We start from the raw sequence: 26,679 nt of genomic DNA on the forward strand, positions 1-26,679 counted from the left end.
TCTTAAAGCAAAAGTTTGGAAATTGTACAGAAAAAAATATTCAGAAAAGTGTGAAAATATGGTATGTTTGGGTTATTGTATGTACCACTATGAATTTAATGGTAAGATAAACCCTGTGAGATGAATCATCGTATTTTATAGGGGTTCCTTAGCACAAACATACAGAAAATACAATACATAAAGCAGAATAAAACAAATAGACAACACATACACAAAAAAGCTCTCCCAGGCCGAGCCACTCCACAGGTTCCCGATGTCAAAACATTCGTGTGCACATACCCATAAAGCAAAATGCATACAATGACATGTATCTACACATTAGAGAAAAAACATTTTCATAGTTACAATGTTGTTAAAAGCAAGAACAGATTGTTTGAAGATAAGTAAAAAGAGATGCCTTAAAGTACTGACAGGAGGTAATAGATCTATGTGAGCTCTGCAGGTTGTTTCAGTCAGACAGAGCTTTAACTTTAAAGACACATCACCCAATTTCTTTTGAAATTCTTGGAGCAAAGAAAAAAGGATGCTTAGCATGACTATATGATGCTCTATATGGGATTTAAGTAAGAGGGATAGTCAAAGAAAATGCATTTAAAAGTAAAGTTTAGTCAGAACATTACATTTACATATTAGATCCCCATCACATACTCTGATATTTGCTCCTATAAAGAATAATCTTTATTAATAGTGCATTGGCATAGTATAAGCACAGTGACAATCAGCATAAATCATACTGAACACCAAGAGAGCTTTGCCAATCAAGAATTTAAGGTCTATAAAACATATGAGATACTGAATTTGAAGCGGTGTAGGAACACAGTTCCAGCTTCTGCTAACTCGCCTTGTTTCCTCCAACCTTCCAGGTCCCGCTTGTGATCCAGCGCCTGCGTGAGCTGCAGTCTGAAGAGACCAAAAGTCACTGCAGTCTCAATCTACCTCACAGCTCTGGAGAGGAAGATGCCCAAACCTCGAGCTTCACTGCCACAACAGACCAGCTAGACACGATACAGGAGGAAGATGTGGGAGAGGAGGAAGAGAAGAAAGAAAGACAAGGAGAAAAAAGCTGTCCCGCATGGGAGGCCAGATCCAAACCCTCGTTCCAGCTTGGTTTTGCCCAGAAAAATGGCGGCTGTAGCAGCAGTGGTACTTCAGGCTTGACCCGTCTGCTCCCAGGCCCTGTTTATCAAGCAGGCCCAGACTCCGCCCCCAAGGAGACGGAGGGGAGGCAGGGAGGAGGAGGAGGAGGAGGAGGAGGAAGAAGGGCAGTTAAAGAAAATGGGAGGAAGGCTAAACAGAAACTCAACTTCACATCCTCTGCCTGTGGGACGGAGGACAGGGAAGAGAACAGCGACCCCAGCAGCCAGCCGGCCAACAGCACCTCCTGGTCTGAGATGAGCTCGGTGGTGATTGGCTCGAATTACTGCCTGTCACCGTTGAGCCCGGCCATGGAGCAGCGGTTGATCCTGCAGTATCTGACACCGCTGGGGGATTATCAAGAGGTGAGAGTCCAAAATACATAAAAGATGCGTGCCTCAAAACATTAGCTTGCCACTGGCTCTCTCTGCACCACAATCCAGCATCTTTGCTGCAGACAAATACAACTTAATTTGTTTTCTTTACAGGGTACAGCTACAATAACTAGCATTTGGCTCCTTTTGAAGACCCAATAGTGGCTATTATTTGCCACTTGCCTGTCTTTATATTGATATCATGAAGTGTCAGACTCTTATTGTTTTAAGAGTGTGTACAAATAAAGTCAACAAAGTTAGAAAAGAGGGACCAAATGTGGGCACATCCAGCACAAAATTACAGGTGCAAGACAAAAAAACAAAAAAAAAAAAAAAAAACTGACCAGTAATAAAAGGAATAAACACTGAATTAAGATCCCAGTAAATACTCATTTTATTAGCTAGCATTCATATCAGTCAGCATTTCGATCAATTAAAGCTCCCTCTGGCAAATGTAAGCAGGAGAACAAACTTTTCATATACAAACAATAATCAAGTACAATTACTTGCACCTGCAGGAAGACCCAGCAGGAAAACCACAGCATGGTAGCCACAAAGAGAGTACTTTTTAACAAATGAGCAGTCTGATAGAAAAGTAGTAGAAAAATATAAGGCTGTCTAATGCAGTAGCATTGTATTATCACATATAGTGATAATTCAAAGTAATTATTAACCAATTTTTGCTGATCAGTCAAAAAAATCCACAAGAGACCAGCAACAGCAGCATGAAATGCCTTACATTCGAATTATCACTTCATGTTTTTACTCATTTTTTTCTACTACTTTTCTATTATATTAGACTGATCATTTGTTTAAAGTGTTCTCATGATACTCTTTCTGTGGCTACAACTGTACAGACTTCATTCCTTTTATCACTGGTTGCAAAAAAGTCAGCACACAGTGTGATGGATTGGATAGGAGCCAGCCAATAGTCAGTTATTTCCCCTGCATGTCACTTCTGAATCAGTCCCAGTAATACCACAACATTTTCCCATGGCTGTATGTTTGTGGGTTTTTTTTTTTTTTTTTTTGAGCTCCCTGACCTCAGAATATTCAGGGAAACTCCTGCTTTACATGTATGTATGTATTATCGGCAGTCTCTTCTGGTCTACATGAGGACCAATAATGAGTCAGTTCAGGTTTCAACCTCATCAAGAAATGTCACCTTTTGTCTTCATTTGGCTCATTGTTATTTTCTGTAAATCTCATTGTGCATAAATCACTAATCTGTCTCTGCTCTACTGTGCAGTTGCTGGCAGTCTTCATGCAGCTGGACACCAATTCACTGCTGATGAACTACATTGACCTGCAACACACCAAGGATGTCCAGCTCACCTTTGATGCTCTGCTGGTAATAATAATATGATATTATATTATAATAATCGTAATGTTATCAAAACTAGCAGAGAATCTGCAAAAAAAAAAAAAAAAAAATACAAGAAAATCAAAACCCACCTGAACACTGTGAGTAGCTACCTTAGATCCAGTCTGAGACACCCAACCAAGACCTTCGCCTGCACTGGTCTTGAGTCTGGGGGCTTAGTGCACTTTGACTTCAAAACTCAAATTCATGTGAATAGGGCAAAGGCCACAGCTAGGCATCTGTTCAGCCAGTCAGCCACATCGTCTGCCATTTTTACAAAAAATCAGACGTTTAGTCATTAATCAGTTATTTTGGCGTCCACCTTGCATAAAAGAAAAAATGCACCCTGAAACATGTAACCACTGTTGTTCAGACGTGCTACTACAAAAGCCATAAGTGCTGCTCTTGTCTGTATTTGCTTGTCTCCTGGAGTCTGTAGCATGCAGACTGTCCGTGTCATATTCAGCTCTGATCAGGTAGATATGTTCTGATGCTGTGTAGCTTTTTGTGTAAAAACAGTGTCGTTGCCCATACTTTTTGTACTATTTTTTTTTTTTTTATTCTTTTTGTACTGAAAAACATCGGGAAAAGGCAATGAGAAAATTAGCAAAAATTACCTGAAAATTAGATTAAAAAAAAAAAAAAAATGACAAGAAAACCATATTTACATTATATTATTGAAATGACATATTACAATGTGACATCAGTGATCCTGGATGAGCGTCATGTCTGTTGTTCTTAAATGCTTGTAAAAAGGCATTTGAATGCCTTCAAATGCCTTCGACAAGCATTTAACCCAAAATCAGTTGCTTTCTTTCAAAAACATGGGAAAAAATTTTTTATGAGCAAATTAGCAAAAAGTTAGGAGAAAATGAGCATAAAATTTCAGTCATAAAATTTGCAAAGAAATTAAAACAAGTATTCAAAAATTAACCAAGTATTACCAAACAAACAAAAAACTGATCGTAAAACTATAATTATTATAATTATAGACTTAAAATTCTATTTCAAGAAACATTAACGAAGAAATGGAAGAAAAAATCAAAACTACCATAAAACAATTAGACAAAAAATTGGGGGAGAAAATAAATTACAACCACCCCACCCTTAAGTGAAAAATGAAACTGAATTTTGGGTGAAATAAAATCATCCAGGTTGTTCATCTTTTGGACCAACATTGGTCTATTCATGAGAAAATTAAATGATCCCCAAATGGTTGTATGTGTTGGGCCCCCAGATGCCTAGAGATGGCACTGACTAGATGTCAGTGTTTTCATTACACGGACACTGAGATCATTAACTTCTCCTCCATGGCCATATAGAAGTTTCCCTTCACCTTGCTTGGTGTCACTTTCTCACTGTTTGTTGCTGTGGCTGATGTCTTCTCTTGTCACCAGCTGCCACTGGAAATTGCTGAATTCCTGTTGCTTTTGTAGCAATAGGTGTGAACAGCTGGTGTTTTGGGGTCCACAGGACATTGAATTTGTTGCCCACTCAGTGAGCTTGTCATGCAGCCACCCCGCCCCTCCTGTTGGCAGAGGGTGTCTGTGTGTTGGGGATAAACCAAACCTCTGTGGGTGGGACAGCACTTGGCTTCCCAGAGATTAAACACACCACTTCAGCTGAGCGGTGTCTCATCTTTTACAGGAAATATACTGTGAAATGCTAAATAGCATTTAGCATTGTTCAGAGTTCAGATCCTGTGTGGACACCACTACACAAAATAACCTGCTGTGTGTTTTATGAGCAGTGAAAAATGAACTGAACCAAGTACAGGAAATTACACAACATTTTATGAGTATAAGGAGAGGATATTAGCATCTGATAGCCAACCTTTCTTTATGCTTGTAAAGCCAAGCATAACTAAGTCTGAACTGATGCTCACATTCAGATATTTCCTCATGTGTTGTTAACTGGGTTGAACACTGGAGGAGGGAAGGTATGGGTGAGCTCAGACAAGTCCGTCATGCTTAGCTAATCTTGGAATCTTGGAATAATCTTGGAAACCAGGAATCAGATTTCTTTTTATTAATATGTGATAATCCACATAAAAACGCTGACACCAACATTATTCTTTGTGTCTCTGCAGTACCTCGCCTCGCTGCTCCTCCAGAAGAAGTTTGCGGCCGAGTTCATCGCACATGGAGGAGTCCAGAAACTACTGGAGATCCCGAGGCCTTCCATGGCGGCCACTGGAGTGTCACTGTGCCTCTATTACCTGGCATACAACCAGGATGCCATGGAGAGGGTAGGCCTAATGCCCACACACCCTCATCAAGTGTTTCTACTTATCATACTCAAATTGTTGTGTTATATTTAACCTTTGAAATCTGAGCAAATTCCCTTGATTTCTTTTAAAAATGTGGAAAAAAAAAGTTGATTAGCAAATTAGAAAAAAAAATGAAAAATAAATTACCAGAAAATCAGAAAAAAAATTACAAGAAAATTACCAGAAAATCAGCAACAATTTAGAATTTTCCTGAAAATTGAAAAAAAAAAAAAACTACAAGAAATCCATACTAAGAATTATTAAAAGAATATGCTTAGACATCAGATCAGTGATGCTGATTAAATTGTGAAAGCCTCTTTTACAAACATTTAAACTCCTTCACAAGCATTCAACTGTTTGAAACCTGAGCAAATTCAGTGTTTTCTTTCAAAAACATGGGAAAAAGTTGATGAAATTAGCAAGAAATGACCTGAAAATGAAAATCAAAATAACAAAAAATAAACTGTCAGAAAATTAGCGCAAATCTTACTTGAAAATTAGTTTTAAAAAAATCACAGGAAGAGTTCCTCTTTAAAAAGTAGCCTACATGAGTGAAATAAAAAGAAATTAGGTCAAATTTGTTGAGAGGGTTAAATAAAGGATTTGAAAATAAAAGCCTGCTCATGAGCTCCTCGTTTTCAAAGGGTTCATCCCTTTTGACTTGGCTGTTTGTTTATGCTTTGTTTTCTTTTTCCTGCATCTCATTGTTTGTAGCAGCGGTTTCCCCACAGGGATCAATGAGGTTTATTTTAATGCACATGCTCACTCTCATACCACAGATATTATATACTGTATAATATGTGTGCAAACATCAATTTATTTTTTTTACATACTGTAACACACCAACATATACATAAACACATAAATAAAATGCTCATGGCACATTTAGGGTTTCAGTAACTGCTGAATGAATTAACTTGAACCTATATTTTATTAAAACACACATAAACACATATTCACACTCTAATGCTGTGTGTGTCTGTGTGTGTGTGTTTGTCCTCCTCAAAGCGTGCACACTCCCAGACAGCTGTCAGATCTGCCATCCTAATGCTGTGTATCTGTTTGTCTGTGTGTGTGTGTAGGTGTGCACACTCCCAGACAGCGTCCTGTCAGACATGGTGTCCTACGCTCTGTGGCTGCTGGAGTCGTCCCATGCCTCCGGCTGCTGCCATGCCACCATGTTCTTCTCCATCTCCTTCTCCTTCAGGGCCGTGCTGCAGCTCTTTGACCATCAGGACGGCCTGCGCAGACTCGTCAACTTGGTCAGTAGTGACCTTGATGTTCTTAAAGATGCTACAAGTAGCTTTTTTGGCATTTCTGCCAGTATTATTGTTAGTGCAGGTGTTTCTCGAAATCAAGAACATGTCTCTTGAACTCTTGATTCCACAGAGGATGAAAATAGACCATTTCCACAGCAGCCATTTTGACATGAAACAGCAGGTAAACTCAGGTGTTATACTGAATGAAGGTTTTGTTCTGTGTAAGCGTAGCAGAGTCTTTTCAGTGAGCCATGAAGAACAGCAGCAACCTGACTCTGTTAGACTTGAATGGAGCAGAACCTTCATTAATGCCATTAGTAACACCTGAGTTTACCTGCTATTTCATATTCCAAATGGCTGCTGTGAAAAGGATCTGTTATCCCATGATGGCAAAAATACACCTTGCAGAAGTGTGCGTGAGAAACAAATCCTTGAATGCTTTTTTGTGCTATTTCATACTGGAGCCTGACTGACATATTAGGTCACAGAACACATCATATTACAGCTATTTCATTACCAAATTTGATTATTCCTTGTTACAGAAATGTGTTTTTATAAATATTTTCACACAAATATCATATTAGTGTGAACCCCAAAAATCAGGTTTTAAAAAAAAAAATCCCGTTGTCATACTGAGATATTTCTTAGTCCTTGATTGCAAAAAGTTTCAGCTTTCCAAAACAGCAATAATAAACATCAGGTTTGGGTGTCAGGCGATCGAAATCCAAGAGCAAGTGCTTCTTTTATTCAGCTCTTCATTCCAGCAGTCAACTAGAGCAGGTCATATCACCGATCAGTTCCTCCTCCGGTTGGTCTCACCCCAGTAGACCGACCTGTGGTTGTCTCGTAAGGAACACGGCACTGTGGTGACTGCATCATAGTATAAAAAAAATCTGATTGTTGATGAAGTGACTGGTGAGAGTGACCTTGATCCTTTAATTTTGAAAAAAAAAAAAAAAAAAAAAAAATACGGTCCTCTCTCCCTGTAGGTGAGCACCTTGGAAATCCTAAATTTGGAGGATGAGGTGTCACTGAGTGATGACCAAGTCTTCTCCAGCCGACAGACAGCCAAGCATACCTGCATGGCCCTGCGCAGGTACACCTCTCTCTCTCTTGCTCTCTTACTTCTTTGTCTCTTACTTGATGTCCATACCGAGTTGTGTTGTATGCCTGCAAAGTCAATGGAAAAATTCAAACAGAACGAAACAGACTCAAGTTAATTTTAGCATCACAAACTGAAGCCCAGAGGTGTTCATTTGAGATGAACCTTTAACTGAGAGAGAAATTTGACTGGCACAGGAAAAAGACAGTTTCATTTCATCTACACTCAGGGTTTCATGTCATGAATACAGTCAGGTGTAGCTTTGTATCCCTTTGAGACCCGTGGAGCTCATACCTTTTTATTTTGAATTAATTTTTTTTGTATGTTTTGCTTTGGTTTTTTTTTTTTTTTTTTTTTAATTTTATGGGTATTTGCTTGTAATTTAACATATAAGATGCTAATAATTGATTAAAAATAAGGAAACTAATAATAATATAATTTCAGGTCATTTTTAGATCATTTTCTTGTTTTTTTTTTGATGATTTTCTTGACTGGTATTTTTTTAATTATTATTTTATTATTTTTTTCAGTAATTTTGTGGCATTTCAGGGGATTTTTTTTTCCCTTTTCTTTTTTCTTTTTTATAAATATTTTTGGGGTGTGTTGCTGTGTTTCTTTGGATAAATCAAACTGTAATGCACATGTAAATTTCAACTGCAAATTGGGTCTTTATTCCAGCTGGAATTTAAAAAAGTGTTAAAAAGTTGTAAATTTACCAGTAAAATATGCAGACACAAGTTGCTGATACTTCAGCACTGAGGATGACTATGCTTCATGCATCAGGGCTTCACTGTTATTCATACAGCCATACTCAGTTATTAAACCATTTAAGCGTGGTAAAGTGATGTCTCTTGTTTTCTAGCTTGGCCCTTTATTACTGTTTTGACTCTTGTAATTTTATGCTTGTATATTTTGGTTTTCCTTGTGCTTAAATACTTTTGTTTTTTTTGTAGATACTTTGAGGCTCACCTTGCAGTGAAGACGCAACAGGTCAAACAGTCCCTGCAGAGATCAGAGGGGGGCACTGTGATTCCCCAGCAGCCATATTACAAGGTGAGGCATGTGTGGTTTTAGTGGAGATACACTGGTTGTAAAACTTTATAACTGATTTGTTTGTGTGTGTGCTCCAATGTTTCCAGGCATGTACGTACAGCAGAGAGCAGGTAGTGGAGATGATGGAGTTTCTCATAGAGTGCGGACCCCCTCAGCTCCACTGGGAACCAGTAGAGGTTTTCTACAAGCTGTCCTGTGTTCCACTAATGCTGCAGCTCATATCCACAGCCTGTGACTGGAGAACGTACTATGGCAGGTCAGGGTACACACACTCACACTAAACCTCTATGTGTAGTCTCATTCGTGAGAGCTGTTGCACACAAACACATCAGTGAAATGAAAAATGAGAGCTGATGTTGCTCAATGAGCGGCTGTTAAAAATGTCTGTTAAGTAATGTATATACAATATTTAAAATCCATTCACACTTTACAGCACTGATAATAACTATAATAATTTTTCTCTTGTCTCTCTTGCTGAAGGAGTGACACAGTGCGTTATGCCTTGGATATCCTGGCCATTTTGACTGTGGTTCCTAAAGTCCAGTTGCTGCTGGCAGACACTGTCGAGGTTTTGGATGAAACCAGGTCTCCTGTCTCCACCGTGGGTCAGTAGGGCTCCTAAATGTTTGTCTTCACTTTTGCATAGTTTGACAATATGTCATCCAACATGTGTGTCTCTGTCTCTGCCTCAGGTATGAGTATCATTTTGGGTGTGGCAGAGGGCGAAGTTTTTGTCAACGACGCTGAAATCCAGAAGTCTGCACTGCAAGTATGCAACATAGTTTAAGTGAATGATTGAACTGAACTGATGCAAAATGCATGTGATCATGGAATCGTAAGCTGCCTTGCATAACCTTTATCACTATGAAATCCTATTTATAGACTTTGATTATATGAAGCTTTTAAAAAACAGTTTCAGAAGTTTCAAAAAGTTTCAAAAAGAAGGCAGTAACAATAAAGACAGCAAATATCACACATATACAAAAAATATATAGTTTTGTGGACCTGACTGTAAATCCTGGATTACATTTGGAGTTTAATCTAGATTTAGGAACAAAATCAAAAGAGCTTTTATCTTGAGCTGTACAGTGTAGTTGGAGATAAAGGTTCCCCAATATCATTAAGGGATCTGTGAAAAACACCCTTTGTTTTGATGCATTCAGCTGCAAGCCAAATAAAGCTCATGCATTTGAGGGATTTACACTAATTTCTTCACGGCCTTGAGTCCAATTTTTTGGTTTCTAGGCCATATTCCAAGTGAAACCCCCGTTATCAGGTCAATCAATATACATTAACCTATATTTAGACGAAATCCTCCACTCCACTGTTACTCTATAAAGAATTTTATGGGAAAAATGACATGATACTCAGAAGCTGGTGCGTGTGTTGATAAAAACATGAACACTAAGGCTCTGAAATGATTAATCACAATTGGCCATCAGTCCAAGGCTGTGTAAAATGGATGGATATTGTATTTGTACTTACAGTACACCTTCCCTCACTTACCTGTCCATAAATGATTCTGCCTTTCATGGCGTCATTACTTGCATTTTGATAAATAACCCCACCCCAACACCTGACTTCTCTTCCCTCCAGGTGGTCATCAACTGTGTGTGTGCTCATGACCACAACCTGAACACAGTGGGGGCGTCCTGCCATTCCCAGCAGCCCCCACCTCTCCAAAACAGGGTGCTGGCCCACATGTGGCATGTGGTCCAGAACAACAATGGTATCAAGGTGAGGGGGGAAAAAAGGGAGAGCCATGCTTGATTTTTATTTCCTGTTTCATTTTAAGCAGAACCAGTGTCCTCAGATGTTTATACATAAAGTTTTTTATTCTTTCTGGTACTTACTCTGATTTATTTTTAAAACGTTGATGTTAAGAACTGAGATCATCTGTCAGTTGATGTGTCCAGTACTGTGTTGTCTTTTCCCTTGGATTTCCCTAAGAGTAAAAGCGTAAAGAGCTACCAGACACCAGGTGTTCACAGTAGAACAGCAGATGTGAAGGTTTTACAACTCAAAGAAACTTCATGGTACATTATGGTCTGAAAGTATTTGTAATTAAAAAGAAGCAGTGTCTCATTGCACTGTGTCACAGGGTCCCATTCTGTCTTTGCCTCCAGGTGCTTCTGTCTCTGCTGTCAGTGAAGATGCCCATCACGGACGCAGACCTGATTCGTTCCCTGGCTTGCAAGGCTCTTGTTGGACTCTCTCGCTGTTGTGCGATCAGACAGATCATCAGCAAACTACCGCTGTTCACCAGCGGACACATTCAACAGGTCAGCCTGTGCTCTGTCATATGTTGTTGTTGTGGCACAATTTCTCTCAGTCACTCGGTTTGTGGAATAAACAGCCAAAACTGGGAAAGAGGGAATTACAGAAACATACTAATGATAATAAAGACTAAAATGCACATATTGTGATATTTGATGTAGAACCATCAAGTTCATTATTTAACTTCTGTGAAATATATATTATCAATTCTGAAAAGTGTTGTTCCTTTTTAAATTACCTGCTATCCTTTAAAAGGTACCATAGGTTTTGAATAAACTGTTTTGTCCCTGGCTCAAGTCATTCATTATTTTGTATCTGCTAAGAGATATAAGATTTTAGGGCTGGGCAATATGAACAGCATGAACAATGCATACATTCAGTGTAGTTTTCAGCCAATATCAGTGCTTTAGAGGCTTTGTATACCCACAACATGTCACTGAAGTATAGGCAAAGCCATTGTATCTCAAATCTACTCACATATTGTGTATTTTCCTCAGCTTATGAAGGAGCCGGTGCTGCAGGACAAACGAAGTGAGCACGTCCGTTTCTGCCGCTATGCCTCTGAGCTCACAGAGAGAGTCTCTGGAAAACCCCTCCTCATCGGCACAGATGTCTCACTGGCCCGCCTACAAAAGGCCAACGTGGTCGCCCAATCACGGATCACCTTTCCTGAGAAGGAACTCCTCATGCTGATCAGAAACTACCTCGTAACCAAAGGTCTTCACGACAGTGCAAATACACTTGTTAGAGAGGCGAATTTACCCACAGGACCATTCTGTCAAAACACCCCCACCGCCTGTGTCACCCCTACCTCCTCCTCCGTGATTCCCCGGACACCCAGGCTAGCCAGTGGGGTCGCAGCTCGTATGCCCAGCCATGTTGGATCCTCTCCTGTGTCCTCAGTTGCCGCTGCCTCACCCACATCCTCTGTCCAAACCCGTGCCCACTCTACTCCTCACCTTTCATGCTCCTCTTCCTCCACCTCAGTCCCTCCTCCCCCTCCTCTTCCTGCTGCTGCACCTCACGGGCAGGGCTCTCCACTGGTTGGGAGGATCCTGTTCTCACGGGAACGTGGAGCGTCCTGTTGCAGCTCCGGGAAGAGAGCTCGTGTTCTGAAGCAGAAGTCTGATCACGGTGCTTTCATACAGGTCAGTAATATTTTTTCTCTTTCATTCTTTTTAAACTTATTTGGTTCTTTGGTGGTGGTTGTTTTTTTTTTTTTTGCGAGATTATTCAGCATTTTCATTTATGTGTAATTCTCTTGGATGTTATTATTGGCTGCCTGTAATTTGAGGATAGGGGAACTGGCATTGATGTGAATAAGAGGATTAATACCACAGTATCTGAGTGTAGTAGAATGGTCATTCCCATTCAAATCAACGTTGGTCAGAGCCGCGACCATTTTTATGTGTATGGTTGCCACTGTACTGTTTTGCTAACTTCCATGCAAATTGACTTGGCAAGTCAGGTCAATGCAGTGGAAAGATACCTGTAGCCAGGGAACGTATACACATATGCTCTCTTTATATGTTCCTTGCCTGTAACCAAGTTGTGGCATAGGTGACAACTTATTCAGCAGCAGTATTTACCGAGACTTTATTACAACTTTCTATCGTGACGTACTCTTATTTATTTGGCTCTCTTCAAGATATTTTATTTATATTTACAACTAATGAAATGGACTCCTACACGCTCACTCTCGCAGTATAATAAATAGACAAAATACAAAAATACAGCATGTTTAATATGCACAGGTGTGATAGAAAATAGGCTCTTACCAAACCTGGTGGTTCGGGTTTTTATGCTGCAAACCTCCTACCAGATGAAAGAGGCTGGTTTGGGTCTTGGGAGTGTGGTATGGGCTTTATTGTTATCTGCACTCAGCTCTGATCTGATGAGGCTTTGTGCGGTTCTCACCACACATTGGATGGCTTTCCTGTGTGCTGGGGTTTTCGTACCAGAATGTAATGGGTCTAGTTATGACAGTCTCTATGGTGCTGTGGTAGAAGTTTGTTAGTGTTTGTTTGTTAATACTGGATTTCTTGAAGCAGTGCAAAATGCAGAGCTGCTGTTTTGCCTTCTTCACCACTGTCTTCGTACTTGGGGTCCAGGGAAAGTCATTTGAAAGTTGGATCCTGAGGAATCTGAGGCAGTAGATGATTTCTTCTGTTGCACCACTGATGTTGATGGTGTTGTGTGGCTCCCTGTGTCTTCAGTAGTCAATGATGATCTCTTTTTTGTTTGTGCGTGCGTGCGTGCGCGTGTGTGTGTGTGTTCATATTTTAGAACCAGTATATTTTTGTGGCACCACTGTGCCAGCTTATCTCTGTATGCTGATTCATCTTTGTTGAATAGACCAATTACTATTAAATTTTGTTATGTTGTGGTCTATGTGTAGTGGACATTAGTGATCAGACCAACAGACTGACTGCCACAAAATATAATAAAATGTCTGGCTAAATTTGTCCAAAAACAAAATATAAACTGTTATTGTAATAATTTTGGCACATAATGTAATATCTTGAAACTGATATTTTGGCATTTTTGATCCATAGAGAAACATTTAATTACTTTTGAACCATTAATTACATTACTGTACTCTCTCGTGATCAGACCCCAGCCATGAAGAAGCAGCTGGAGCGCCACCTGCCTTCTCCCCCATCCCTTGACAGCATCATCACCGAGTATCTGAGGCAACAACATGCTCGTTGCCCCAACCCTGTCACCACATGCCCCCCATTCTCCCTCTTCACCCCCCACCGCTGCCCTGAGCCCAAGCAGCGACGGCAGGCATCACTCAACTTTACCACTCGCCTAGGGAGCAGGGTGCTATATCCAAAGTACGGAGGGGTGGATAGAGGGTGTCTGGACAGGCATCTGATATTCAGCAGGTAAATTAGCCTAGACACTCCAGCGAATGCCTGCATACAAACTGCATTGTGAAAGTGAGAGTTAATCACCTTCAGATTCAGGACTGCAGATTTCTTAACCCACCTAGTATTTATGGACGGAAAAATATCCATTGTATTGTGTAACACCAATGACATCTGTGCACATGGAAATGACAAAAGCTAGAGGCTAGAGGTCACAAATAAAACATTATTTATGCTGGCTGCCAGCCTCCTGCATAATAAAAAATTAAAATGCAGGCGTGATAGAATAGGAAAAATACAACAGTAAAGCTGAATTTCACGTAATCTCTTCAAGCAATACCATTCCTCTGTTAAAATAAGTAGTTTAGAAACATGCCAGCCAGAACCATTTGTCAGAATTATTGTCAGTGCTTGGTGCTTGAACGCTATGTGGCCACTTTTGCTTGCTTATTTTTCAAGTCAATCCCATTCCAGTACACTGAGGTGAAATTCATACATGTACCTGTCGTTTACCCTCAGCCTGATATGTTTATCACAGCTGCTGATGGAATGTTCATTCACACGACTCTATTACCCTGGCATCACAAGCTGTCTTAGCCTCATGCACCAAAACAACAAACCTCCTGTTTTTTCTCTCTGTGTCTTTCTCGCACCTTCCAGGTTTCGTCCAATGTCGGTCTTCCACGAGGGCGACGGAGACGAGAGCGGTTTCACCTGTTGTGCCTTCTCAGCCCGGGAGCGTTTCCTGATGCTGGGAACCTGCACCGGTCACCTCAAACTCTACAACGTCTTCTCCGGCGAGGAGGAGGCCAACTACACCTGCCACACATCAGCCATCACTCACCTCGAGCCCTCTAGAGTATGTTTACGCTTAAAAACAGACCTTTTCCCTGATCATCGTGACAGTTGATGTGATAGGTTCAAATAACAGCAAATGGTAAAAGCTGTCTGCAAAAATGTTACTGCCATGAATTAAAATGCTCAAAATAAAAGATAGGGAATAATATTAGTTTTAAAAACTGAAGGTTGAGGGACTTTTGCTTTTAGCAACTACAGGGCAGTATGCGCCTTGAAACATGTTCCATACCACAACAAAAAACAAGTTTGCCAAAATCTGTATGTAGTCTCTGAAAATGCTTTTGAATTGTCAAAAAAAATTTTTTTTTAGATTGATAATTCACTGCAATGCAAAAATACTATTTTTTTTTTTATCTGAATGGTGTCTTTTTGTTGTTGCTGTTTAGTTTAAACACAGGAAACACATCACACGTCTATTAGGCTGATGATATAAAAGAGTTGGCTATCTGGGCAAATTAGTTAGTTTCATGATTACATCAAACATGTTTGATGTTTTTTCAACTTTAATCTCAAAGTCTTGAGGTACACTCTTGTGGTGCTCTCTTCCTCTCATTGTTACTCAGTGCTCGATATGCTAAAATTGAGGTGGACTTCCCCCAGCTAACAATCTTAATCTTTTTTTTCCTTTCAAAATGATTTAACTGTCCCTTTAAACTGTGTAGTCACATATTAAGTAGGAAAATGCATATTAAATGTAGAGCATGTGTGTGTCTCAGGATGGGAAATTGTTGCTGACCTCGGCTTCCTGGAGTGTCCCCCTGTCTGCTCTGTGGAATATGGATGGTGTCTTCAGCATGAAGTAAAACAAACACACACACACACACACACACACACACGCGAGCAAAAACACATTCACACCCCCCACACACACCTGTGGAAATGGAAACATATGGACCTGAATGTCACACATGATATTCAAAAATACTATTTGACACATGCAGTAATATTATTACACTGGTATAATAAAGGTCTGGCTTTTGTCATTGCTCAAATGTTTCTTCTCTCTCTCAGACAGTCATTTGTAGATGACCACTACGTTGAGTTCGGTAAACTCACTCAGGACAGAGTCATCGGCACCAAGGATCAAGTCGCCCACGTAGGTTACTCAGCCTCTCCTCTCCACTTTGTTCTCTAACATAACTTCACCTCCACTGAATGTCCGTTCTCCCTCCAGCTCTCCTCCATTGTATCTGACAGTTTCTCATATTTACATTCTTCCAGTGTATTAATGCCCAACCTCTTTCTCTCACTCATTCTTCTGTAGTCTCTACCTCTTTTTAATTTCCTTTCCAGCTTGTATTTTTTATTTCTACTAATGTCTTCCAGTGTCTCTTCACCTTCTCCCCTCTCTCTTCTCTCTTTATTATCTGTGACCTACATGCAGATCAAGGCACTGCTGCCCTGCACACATCCATGAGATGTTGTCTCTTGTGTCTCTTTTATCTCCACATTATTTCTTTCCTCTTTCCCTCTTTGCTTCAGATCTATGACATCCAGACGGGTCAGAAGACTCTAACGCTGTATGATCCCACCCTAGCCAACAACTACAAGAGAAATTGTGCCACTTTCCACCCCACCGACGACCTGGTGCTTAATGATGGGGTGATGTGGGATGTGAGGGCATCACGGGCCATCCACAAGTTTGACAAGTTCAACATGAACATCAGCGGTGTTTTCCATCCTAATGGACTGGAGGTCATCATCAACACAGAGATTGTATCCTTTAACCCTGGTGACCATGCAAGTCACTACTTTTTTGAAACATATTACATCAGTGCTGTTAGCCATTTTACTTATATTCAGCTGTCTGGGATGTCATCAGGGTTAAAGCCCTAGTCTCTGGTTTCAGTGTGGTGCTCCCTGTTGATATACGGACTTGAATGATTTGCACTTGAATGAGTGGCTATGTGGCAAACATTCGAAACATGAGTTTTACATGTTTTTGAAATGTTTTTATGTTTAAATACTGTGTAAAAGATGAGGATGTGCAGACATCAAAAAAGACATCCAGACAAAAGATGTGCAAAAACTGTCGAAAATGTTGCTCAACCTGAATTTTTAAGGTCAGATAAATCTCTAATTATAGTTTGACTATATTTGTATTGTTAACAGTCATGAAGAGAGCTGGGTAGCACTTCTAGCCAGCTGGTATCCTTGTATATCTGCAGTTTCCAGTGTTGCATTATAGTTGTCAGACTTGACAGCAGTGTCAGTGGGACTTGAGGACGTTCCACCTGCTGCACACTGTCCCTGCCCTGGACCAGTGCAGGGTGGTCTTCAACAGCAATGCCACCATTATGTATGGAGGTACGGTGTGTTTGCATGCATTATCCCTAACCTGGAGCACTGTGGTCTAAATCAAGTGCTGTGGTCTGAAAATGAGTAACCATATAACCATAACCATATTTAACCATATTTTATATTTGTGTATCATAGATGTTACCGACTCAGGTAATTAGTGACCTGCGTTACTGTCATGTATTAAGCACAGAACTTGAATGGAGTGGGACAGTCTACCATGTTGCCATGGTAGCTGGCTGGTTTTCGTATAAACTGACTTTAGGCAACTCGCTGGTGTCTTGTGTTTCAGCTGGTGTCTGTTGGCCGTTTAAAGTTAGCAAACACTTTTCTTCTCCACTGAAGTTCAGTTCGTCTCTGATAGTTGGTAGCATTTAAGGGGTTATGATAAGTCAAAGTGTCTGGTGATGCTGACCAGCTTGGTTTGCTATAGTCCAGTCAACATCTGACCGGAGAGGAGAAGCACAGTCTTAGCTAACTGTATGCCAACATTATCACTAATGTCAGATGTCAGTTGAGTTTTGACACAGGTTCAAATGGTTCAGCTATTTGATTAATTTCTGCTTTCAGGCTACAGCCACAGCACAACATATCTGCACAGGTTTCAAGCGTCACGGCCCTACTTCCTTGTCACCATGTCAAATAACTAGAATTGCCGTTGTTTTCTGTACCAGCCAGATGGTCATGGCAAACAGTAAAATTACTGTTCTACTCCCCTCATTTTTTGTGGTAATAAACTTCATGTTACATGTAATGATCCACTTTATTTACCCACACATGTATGTATATAGCAATGCTGCAAGCTGATGAAGAGGAAGATGCTATGGACCGTCAGATGAAGATTCCCTTTGGCTCTTCTTTCAGAACCTTCGATGCCACAGACTACAAGCCCATTGGTAGGCTGCACTTCCTGTTAATTGCAGCAAGCCCATTGGTCAGCTCACTTGTTTTTTAGCACATTACAGCACCTTCGGCTGGCTGCAATCACTCTTTATACTTTAATAAAGGCTATTTATGAGTCAATTAGGCTTCAAACTTGTTATACTTTACACAAAAGCATCTTTATCTCAAACTATGAATTCCTAGATAGTTCCTCTGATACCCACTTGTAGGTGTACTTTCTAGACAATGCACTGTGTAAACTGCAAGCTTTTATCCTGCCATTACATACCAGTGGAATGTAAGGATGTAAGGAAAAAAGAAAGAAAGCTTTTTTCCAGCCCTCTGTACACACTTTAACATCAGCCTTTGTATTATGTTTTCCAGCCACGGTGGATGTGAAGAGGAACATTTCTGACTTGTGCACTGACTCCAAAGACTGTTACCTGGCTGTCATTGAGGTACCTAGTTTGAACGGTGATAAATTAGCATGTTTCTCTGTTAGCATGTTCTTGTTTGGTTTGCTGACCCCCTCCCAGGTGAATGGCGATCCACTGGCAAAGTGATGGTGCTCACGTTAAGGCTAAATATTAACATAATTCAGCTGGATTCAAAAAAGAGAGACACTGGATCCATTCAGCATTGTCATAAGTAAAAGTGAAGAGTGGTTAGGTAAATTGGGTTTTAACTTTGGGTTTTAACTTCAGGTTTAGCTCCGTCCTCTGTTTTAGTTTTAGAATCAGCTTAGTTAACCTGGACAAACATCTGTATTTTGGCCGTGTTAGTCAGGTTGGTAGCCAGTAAGACAGGGAAATGTGTACAAAATATTGCACAATACATCTAGATATTTTCTATTTGATGTAATGCGGCACCCATAAAACAATGGCTTATTGTTTCTGAATATTTCACTCCATTTCAGTGTGATTGTGCCTCAGTGTAGTGTTGCAATCAGCAGATACACAATATGGATCTGATGTTGTACAGTATGAGGAAAAAGGGAGAATTTTATAACTTTGATGAGAGTTAAGGGAAATGTTAGGGAAAATCAGAGTTAAAGGGCTTTAAAAACAAGCTGCCCATTTAGTTTCATCAACTTCATGTTTATAGAAATAAGCTGCTTTTGCAAACTTTTTCTCTGTTTTGTTTTTTAAAGAGTGTTCAATTCAAACAATTCACAATTTATTACATTTATTCCATTTATTACACAATTTTTGTTTTCTAAAACCTGTAGTTAACTTGGCACACCCACCCACTACACACTGAGCAGTAAGGAGAAAAGAGAATGCATTCTTTATTCTCATATATATAGATAGATAGATAGAGAGATAGATATCTGTATCTATCTTATCTGTCTGTCGGTCTGTGTGTGTGTGTATGTGTGTGTGTGTGTGTGTGTGTGTGTGTGTACTGAGTCTGTCTTTGTGTGTGTTTGCTCTGTAGAACCAGGACACGGTGAGCTTGGACACAGTGTGTCGTCTGTATGAGGTGGGACGGCAGAAACTAGCAGAGGAGGGAGACGATGATGATGATGAGGTGAGACACACAGGCCACCTAGTCTGCAAAAAGCTGTCAGTATGTTTTGCTTGTTGTATCATTTATGTCTGTCTTATATTAGGAAGATTCTGAATTCACTAGAGATGGGTGTGTGTGTGTGTGTGTGTGTTGAATTTGTCACTGGTTTGTTATATTTCACTTTGATGATCATGGTTCAACAATGGTGACGATTTTATATTTGTTCATATGATGTTCATATGATTATGTATAGTTTATAATGTCCGTGATGTATAGTGCGCTGCACAATCATTGCTGTATAATAATGCACCATGAATATGGATTGCACTATTGAAATGTGCACGTTTATTTACATAGAATACAAACATTTGTCAACATGCAGCAAATGCAGACAAGTCTTTTTTTCTCAGATTATCATCTCTAAAATTATTCTCACCACATATAACAAAATAATGGTGAATTATTACTCTAGCTGTAACTCTTCAACATCTGATACATGAGGATCAGTATCATTGTGACCCATTTCTGACAGCAAGATTAAACCTAATTCATCATTCATCTTCTAAACCGCTTATGATTTTGATAAAAATAATGAGGGTGAGTTTTACATGTCAATTTTCTCCAGGATGATGAAGACCAGGACGATGATGACTCATCGGAGTCCGACGATGATGATGATGACATGGACACAGACTCTCTCATCGTTGAGCTGGCCAACGACCATTCAGACAACGTAGACCGACCCGACTCTCCCTTAGATGCAGTGGTACGCGATCTCTTACCGGGGCTGTAGTCCCAGTCAAGTCTGATCATGAGTTGGGCTGGGTTTTGACACTGGTACACACCGACTTTAACGCAGACCGTCTTCAGATCAGTTTGTGTCCCATACGTTGAGTTTGTCACACCACCTAATGTGTCCTGTCACAGTTATTTACAGTGTGGCTCCATCAAGAATCAACACATCCTCCAATTTGTTGTCCATCAGCAGCAGCAACCAAGTTATGTCACTCTGGTTAAAAGGGCTGCACAATTAATCATAAAAAAAAAATCACAATCTCAATTCATACATTTATGCAATCTCATTTCCAATTGATGACGATCCTCTGACTCTCTCATTACTCGTCCCTCACAGCGCTCTGCTGTCAATCAATCCACATTACTATAGTAACTTGACTCGGCATGTGTTCTCTGCATGTTAAATGAGCAAGGGGGAGATGGACTGACATAGATTAGCCAGCCTGTTCGTCGGAGGAGTGAGAAACACAAAGTTTTGAGACAGAGAAACAAAAAGAGCGACAAATCCCAGTCGTCAGACCACACAAACCTGAATAACCCAACTTTATACAGTGTCCTTATTTTTAAGGTGTAGCTTTATATAGAGGTATTCTTCTAAAATAAGAGAAGAGAAGAGACTTGTGCAATTTTTATGTTGTAAGAGATTTAAGTTTAGGTCCAGCACTTATGATCCTTTGTTAAATTTGATAATAATTTGTTTAATTAAGTTTTTTATATTTGGTTGTTTTTTCTCCAGTACAAGCTAGGGGGAAGAATAAGATTCGTGAGAGAATCATGATCTCAATTCTTAGGGAGAAAAATCATTATTCACATTTTATCTATTCCATTCGTGCAGCCCTACTGGTTAAATGAAAGCTAAAAGTCCAAAAAAATGGAAGTCTGTTGGGGAGGATGAAGCACCTGGTCCACAAATGTGTTGTGTGCTTGCAATTTCAGGATTCTTCTGTGAAGAGATGATCAATAAAGTTTTTCAAACTCTTCTCTCAGGTCGCTCGTGTCCTTGGTGGCAGTAGTGATGACAACGATAATGATGACGACGACGACGACGATGATGATGATGACAGAAGTATTGAATCTGATGGAAACTTCCACTTCGACGACTGTGAGTAATGCTGTTTGTTTATCAGATATGTTTTGTTTTTCACTCTGAACATACAGCAATTTATTTGGCTCACTAACTGGATGTGTTTGTACAGATATACACACACTTGTGTGTTTGCTATATTTACTTACTTGGATGCATGGAATTTTTTATTTAACTATCTAAACTTTTATCAGATGTTGACACACCAAAATACACAAACATGAAGCAACAGTACATAAGCAATGATATACTGTATTGGCCATCTCCTTCACAGAATCATAATACATTAAAATATTAATACTAGGAAATGGAATCAGGACACTAAAACCACAGCCCTTAACACGTTGCTAAAACGCTACATGTAAGGTATCGTGGGAAATTGCCTGTTTGCAGTGTCAGTAAGATTGTAGTCAGTGAGTTTGATGGACTGCACCAACAAACTGCATGAATTTTGGGAGAAAAAACTGTGATAATAACAATGAAAATGTCTGCCAAGTTTGATTTTTTTTTTTTTTTTTTTTTTGTGGATCAGACCATCATGAGTTATGTTCCTAAGTTACACACAGGCAGAGACACAGTGACACATTTTTAAAGGTGTAAGAAAGTTGATTGATGTAGTGTTATATTCCTCAGATGTGATACATAAATGCCTTGTTAGCATGTCGTCTGCTTTTAAGACAGAGTTATCAAAATTTGCATTAAATTGTTTGATTACCATGTGATACTGAGAAGATTTAAGCTCTGAGATGAGCCACGCCACGTCTTTGGATGACGTACACTCTGTTCAAAGTGATGTTCAAATTACATTGGCATGTGCCTTGGTGTGTGTGTGTGTGTGTGTGTGTGTGTGTGTGTGTGTGTGTGTGTGTGTGTGTGTGTGTTTTTATGCTACAGACGACACTGAGGCCTCTGATGATGAAGAAACTCAGTTCATTCGTTCTCTCCGTGACCGAATGTTCGACTGAAAACTGCAGAGGAGCACCCCTGCAGCGCCCCCTACCTGCCAAGAGGAGCTGCTCTCAATGTGAATGAATTTATTGTATAAGCATTTAAAATCGTGGACAGAGGGACTTTTTTTGTTTGTTTCCAAGAACTTTTCAAAAACACTGATTTCACTTGACCGAGCTTCCTGCCTCGTTTCACAAACATGCTGAAAGGAGAAAGCGTATGTGTGTCAGTTATGACTGAAATATTTATTAAGTTTTACCTGCCGCTCTGCCAGTGCTGGAAAATGTTTCAGTGTAGCTAAGTTGAAAAAACAAACAACAACAACAACAAAAAAAAAAACCACCTTTTTGTTTAAGTGTTTTGATAGTTTGCTTAAGTTTTGTTTTGTTTTGTTTTTGTGGTGACACTTGAATCCATCGACTGTGACTTACTATGTCGGTTCCATGGAAACTGAGGACAAGTACGTGGTTGTAATTTTACCTTGGATAATATAGGTTTCATTTCATAATCAGAACATACATAGTTAAAGTTTCAGTTTGCTTTCCTCAATTCAGTTTTTTTTTTCTCAATCAGATTGGTATCTCTTAGAAAACATATCCCGTGACTTAAGCAAACTCACATTCATCTTTCTCATACTGAACAGGAGTTGAGAAAGCTGAATTTGAAAATGTAGTCAAAATAGTTCAATTCAATGATAATACAATTCACTTTCAAGTGACTGCGTTCAAGTTCAAATTGTCTGTTTGAAATTATTTCATGACTTCCTTAAACTTTGTAATTCAGACATGCAATACAAGCAAGACAAATTCATATTTATGCAATTCAAACAACCTCTGCCAGCACTCATCTCTTACTATGGGGAGTTTTACCTCAAAAAAAGAAAGACATCCTGGATTTGAGCTGGACTGCTGTTTCTGGGGCCAAGTCTCATTTTTTTTTTCTTTTTCTTTGTGTGTGTGTGTGTGTGTGTGTGTGTGTGTGTGTGTGTGTGGGTGATCTAAACTAGTCCTTAGTTTGTCACCAGTGGTGCAGAGGAGTGTATGTACACAGGACTATGCCGAGTGTGCCAACCCCTTCAATTAATTTCCATAGAAACTGATTCTGTTGAGTGGTGGCAGTACAGCATTGGAATATCACAATTAATGTAATAAACCATTAACGGAATAGAAATTTGCAATATAATTTATTTATTTATGATTTGTAGTGTAACCAGTGTTGGGAGTAACACATTAATGTAGTTATATCACTTTTCCACTGCTCATACATCATACATTGAACTGGCTTCCAAGTGCAATTAACACTGCTGTGACTGGAACCAAGAATAATCCTCACAGCACTTATCAATTCTTACCAGAAACCAGTGAACCACAGCTCAATGAAGACACACACACACACACACACACACACACACACACACACACACACACACACACACACACACACACACACACACACACACACACAGTGAGAGCGTTACAGAGTGCTATAGGTGGACTGAGCAGCTGTGATGAAAACCTGTTTCTCTAAGTGGAGCTGTACCAGGAGTGCCGGTGGAGGATCAGCTGGGAACTTTTATTGAATTTGATGTAAAAGACAAAACTGACCAGTGCTCATGATCTGGGGTCTTGTTCTCCTGATGAGAACTGATCTGGGTTTAGAAAGTAATGCTGAAGCAAAGTCATTTGTACATTTTAGAGAATAATTAGTAAAGTAATGTGATTACAAATTGTAGAAAGTAATGAGTACTTGATTACTGACTTGACATGATTACTTTTGTGAAATTTCTCCAACATTGATTCTAAGTTGAAATTATAGTTAGTAACCAGATTTGTCAACAGGTGACCTTTTTCCTTTCTCATTATTACCCAATCAATTTGATTAATACATTGTTTTAAACTGCCTATTTCAGCCTTATTAGTGATGTAATAAAACAGTAATGCAGTGATAAAAGTTATTTATTAACAATAGGCAGCTTTTATTACAGTGATGGTTATTTATTACATTAAGATTATGACACTGTTGCACTGCTGCAAATTGTTCTTGGTTTCACCATCATATCAAATGTAACGGATATCCAGATATCCTTCAGTTTGATGATAGATTTGCAGTTGATGCACCCAGCTTGTGTTCCCTGCTGTCAGCACATTTTCCACTGACTAATATCTGGAGCAGGTGACTCTCGCTCCCCACCTCCTCCAGCTCCTCCACCAGGTTTATTGAGTGTACCTGCCAGTTTCTCCAGCCATATAGAAAAACACATCTGTTCAGGACTTGTACTGAATACCAGCCACATACCTCAACAGAGGACCAACACACCAAATGCCGTGAAGCCAGGCTCATGTACCTCTACATTTACATTGGACAACTTTTGATCATCAATCCACGGATCGATCAATCATTAATTTTACACATTTTTCAATTATAGCCACCTCTTTCTGTTGGAAGTAATGTAAATATTTGCTTATTTCAGCGAGCCAAACAGGCTAATTGGCATACCAGTTTTCACCACCCCCCTGTCTTACGATCCCAGCCAGGACGTGTTCAGGAAACATCAGTCATAGCATAAGGGATAGTGACACTGCTAAACTTATCTCCAAGTCTAATTTTCCGTTGAAACGATGCATTTCATCGACAGGAAGATTTTCTGAGCTAAACCTAGCTTTGATGTCATTCACATTTGCTGATGTGATTAAGTAACTTTTTTGCCTTGGGATTTCTAAATCACATTTAATTTGATGTTTTTAAAGCTATTTTGATATTCATTAGCTCTTTTAAACCCTGTCACTTTAGTTTTTTTTTTTTTCTTTTTTTTTTTCTGTTTTTTCCCCTCCTAAACTGAAAATCCAGTGATGAGTGGTGCTCTCTTGGTTAAAAACTTAAAAATACTTTTAGCTTCAATTGCTCAGCTTTCTGAGCACTTCCGTCAGTGCTGTAGAGAACAAGCTCTGGATGTTGTTTCCATTGCAAAAAGGAATAGAAGTCAGTATTATATGAGATTCCTGTCTGGCTAGTAATAATTTATGAACTGCTGGATAATGTAATAGCTCTAGTGTAACAAAGGTCCCTCTACATTAAAATCTAATGTCTAATGTAATCTGTTGACGTAAGCATATATATATATATATATATATATATATATATATATATATATATATATATATATATATATATAAAGCATCATCAGAAACGTATTCTACGCATCATCCAACAGTTTTAGCAGGTTGTGATTACACTTTAAAGCCATTTAGGAGGGTATTTAATACATTCTGAGAAAAGTTGTTACATTATCCAACAGTTATTTAATTATTGGGTTCTACAGTGTTTCTTGATACACATGGCAGAAAATTTTGAGAATTTTTTGTTTGGTACAACTTTTCCATTTTACAATGTTTGTCTCAATAGTGCTGAACAATATTGATCTCTTGTATCTTTTTCTATGGTGTTTTTTTTCTCCAGCTATTTAAACAAAGTAATTTATGTCTTTACAACTCACACACAAAGAACAGTGAGCGACATTTCTACGGGTAAACGACACAGCCAGTATTTGTCAGAAGACCCTTTGTGAACATACATGATGCGCATGCTGTAAGCTGTATTTGTTCTACCAACGTGACACATGCTTGCAACTTAAAGACCAAGTTCACGCTGTTTCTGATCTTATGAATAATGTGAAACCGTGTCTAACAATCTGATTTTGCAAGACTTCACAAAGCTGTGAGGGGTTTGGATCTTTCCTCTTGCTGTTTCGGGTATTGTTCAAATATTGTTGTCCATTTATTGAATGTTCTGGTGATTGAACCAGTTAGCAGCGCTGCTGTCGGATGACAATGTTGCAACTCCAGAAAGTCAGGAAATAAGAGAAGCAGCCTTGATTTCAAAATGATAAGTCTTGGGGTGAGAATTGAATTTTGTGGGCCTGTTGTCGACGTGCACATGAACATGAATCTGCCATCTACACTTTAAATTTAATTATCAGAAGTCAGTGCTGAAATTGGAGTTGCTATGATTGCATGCCACAGCAGCGTTATTCAGAGCCATAGATCCTAGTTTTACAAAATGGTATTGTCTATAAAAACCTCTGCTTAAATGGTTTTAAGTGAGGACTGTCTATGCTACAGTTAATAAGTACTTCTTTAATAATAAAAAAAAATCTTCTTAGCAGGGTTTGCTCTGCTCATTTCATGAATTGTGAATTATAAAAGCTATAACCACCAGTTTCATGAAAGAGACTTATTTATTTTTACTTTGGATGGGTCTTTCCCCCAACACTGATTCATGATACTTACTGTATGTGCAATAGGGTATTATGTTTCTGTGATTACAACTTTAAGGTAAAGGTGGGCTATTTTCATCATTCTTTGGCAACTTTATCTAATGAACTGTTGTCTTAAACATAACTCTGACATATAAAAGAGAGAAAAATGTATGCAACTTATTTTTTAGGGCTCTTCTTGCATCCAGAACCTAAAGCCATTACTGAGATATTAATTCATTATTAATGAGCCACTGGCTGCTGATCGGAGTATTGGCGGCTCTGCCCTCATCACCGGCACTGGTACCCCACACTGCTAATTAATTTTACATGATTGGTCGAGTTTTGA

At 39.3% G+C, this 26,679-nt stretch overlaps 1 protein-coding gene across 1 annotated transcript in view; it reads left to right on the forward strand.

The window, feature by feature from the left end:
* The window catches only part of LOC115359455 (DDB1- and CUL4-associated factor 1-like), a 30,633-nt gene extending 4,397 nt beyond the window's left edge, over positions 1-26,236 (forward strand). The window contains exons 7-30 of the mRNA XM_030051958.1: positions 864-1,499; positions 2,758-2,859; positions 4,961-5,119; positions 6,223-6,402; positions 7,389-7,495; positions 8,455-8,554; positions 8,641-8,810; positions 9,035-9,159; positions 9,247-9,323; positions 10,151-10,291; positions 10,681-10,836; positions 11,329-11,979; positions 13,445-13,722; positions 14,365-14,563; positions 15,279-15,361; positions 15,574-15,658; positions 16,045-16,278; positions 16,776-16,869; positions 17,652-17,756; positions 18,127-18,200; positions 19,180-19,272; positions 19,877-20,017; positions 21,034-21,148; positions 22,025-26,236. Coding sequence (XP_029907818.1) covers positions 864-1,499; positions 2,758-2,859; positions 4,961-5,119; positions 6,223-6,402; positions 7,389-7,495; positions 8,455-8,554; positions 8,641-8,810; positions 9,035-9,159; positions 9,247-9,323; positions 10,151-10,291; positions 10,681-10,836; positions 11,329-11,979; positions 13,445-13,722; positions 14,365-14,563; positions 15,279-15,361; positions 15,574-15,658; positions 16,045-16,278; positions 16,776-16,869; positions 17,652-17,756; positions 18,127-18,200; positions 19,180-19,272; positions 19,877-20,017; positions 21,034-21,148; positions 22,025-22,095 — 4,176 coding nt within the window. The 3' untranslated portion in view covers positions 22,096-26,236. The remainder of the gene's footprint in view (positions 1-863; positions 1,500-2,757; positions 2,860-4,960; positions 5,120-6,222; positions 6,403-7,388; positions 7,496-8,454; positions 8,555-8,640; positions 8,811-9,034; positions 9,160-9,246; positions 9,324-10,150; positions 10,292-10,680; positions 10,837-11,328; positions 11,980-13,444; positions 13,723-14,364; positions 14,564-15,278; positions 15,362-15,573; positions 15,659-16,044; positions 16,279-16,775; positions 16,870-17,651; positions 17,757-18,126; positions 18,201-19,179; positions 19,273-19,876; positions 20,018-21,033; positions 21,149-22,024) is intronic.
* Positions 26,237-26,679: the final 443 nt, after the last annotated feature.

Source organism: Myripristis murdjan, chromosome 5 (assembly GCF_902150065.1).
Source record: "Myripristis murdjan chromosome 5, fMyrMur1.1, whole genome shotgun sequence".
Classification (NCBI taxonomy): Eukaryota; Metazoa; Chordata; class Actinopteri; order Holocentriformes; family Holocentridae; genus Myripristis; species Myripristis murdjan.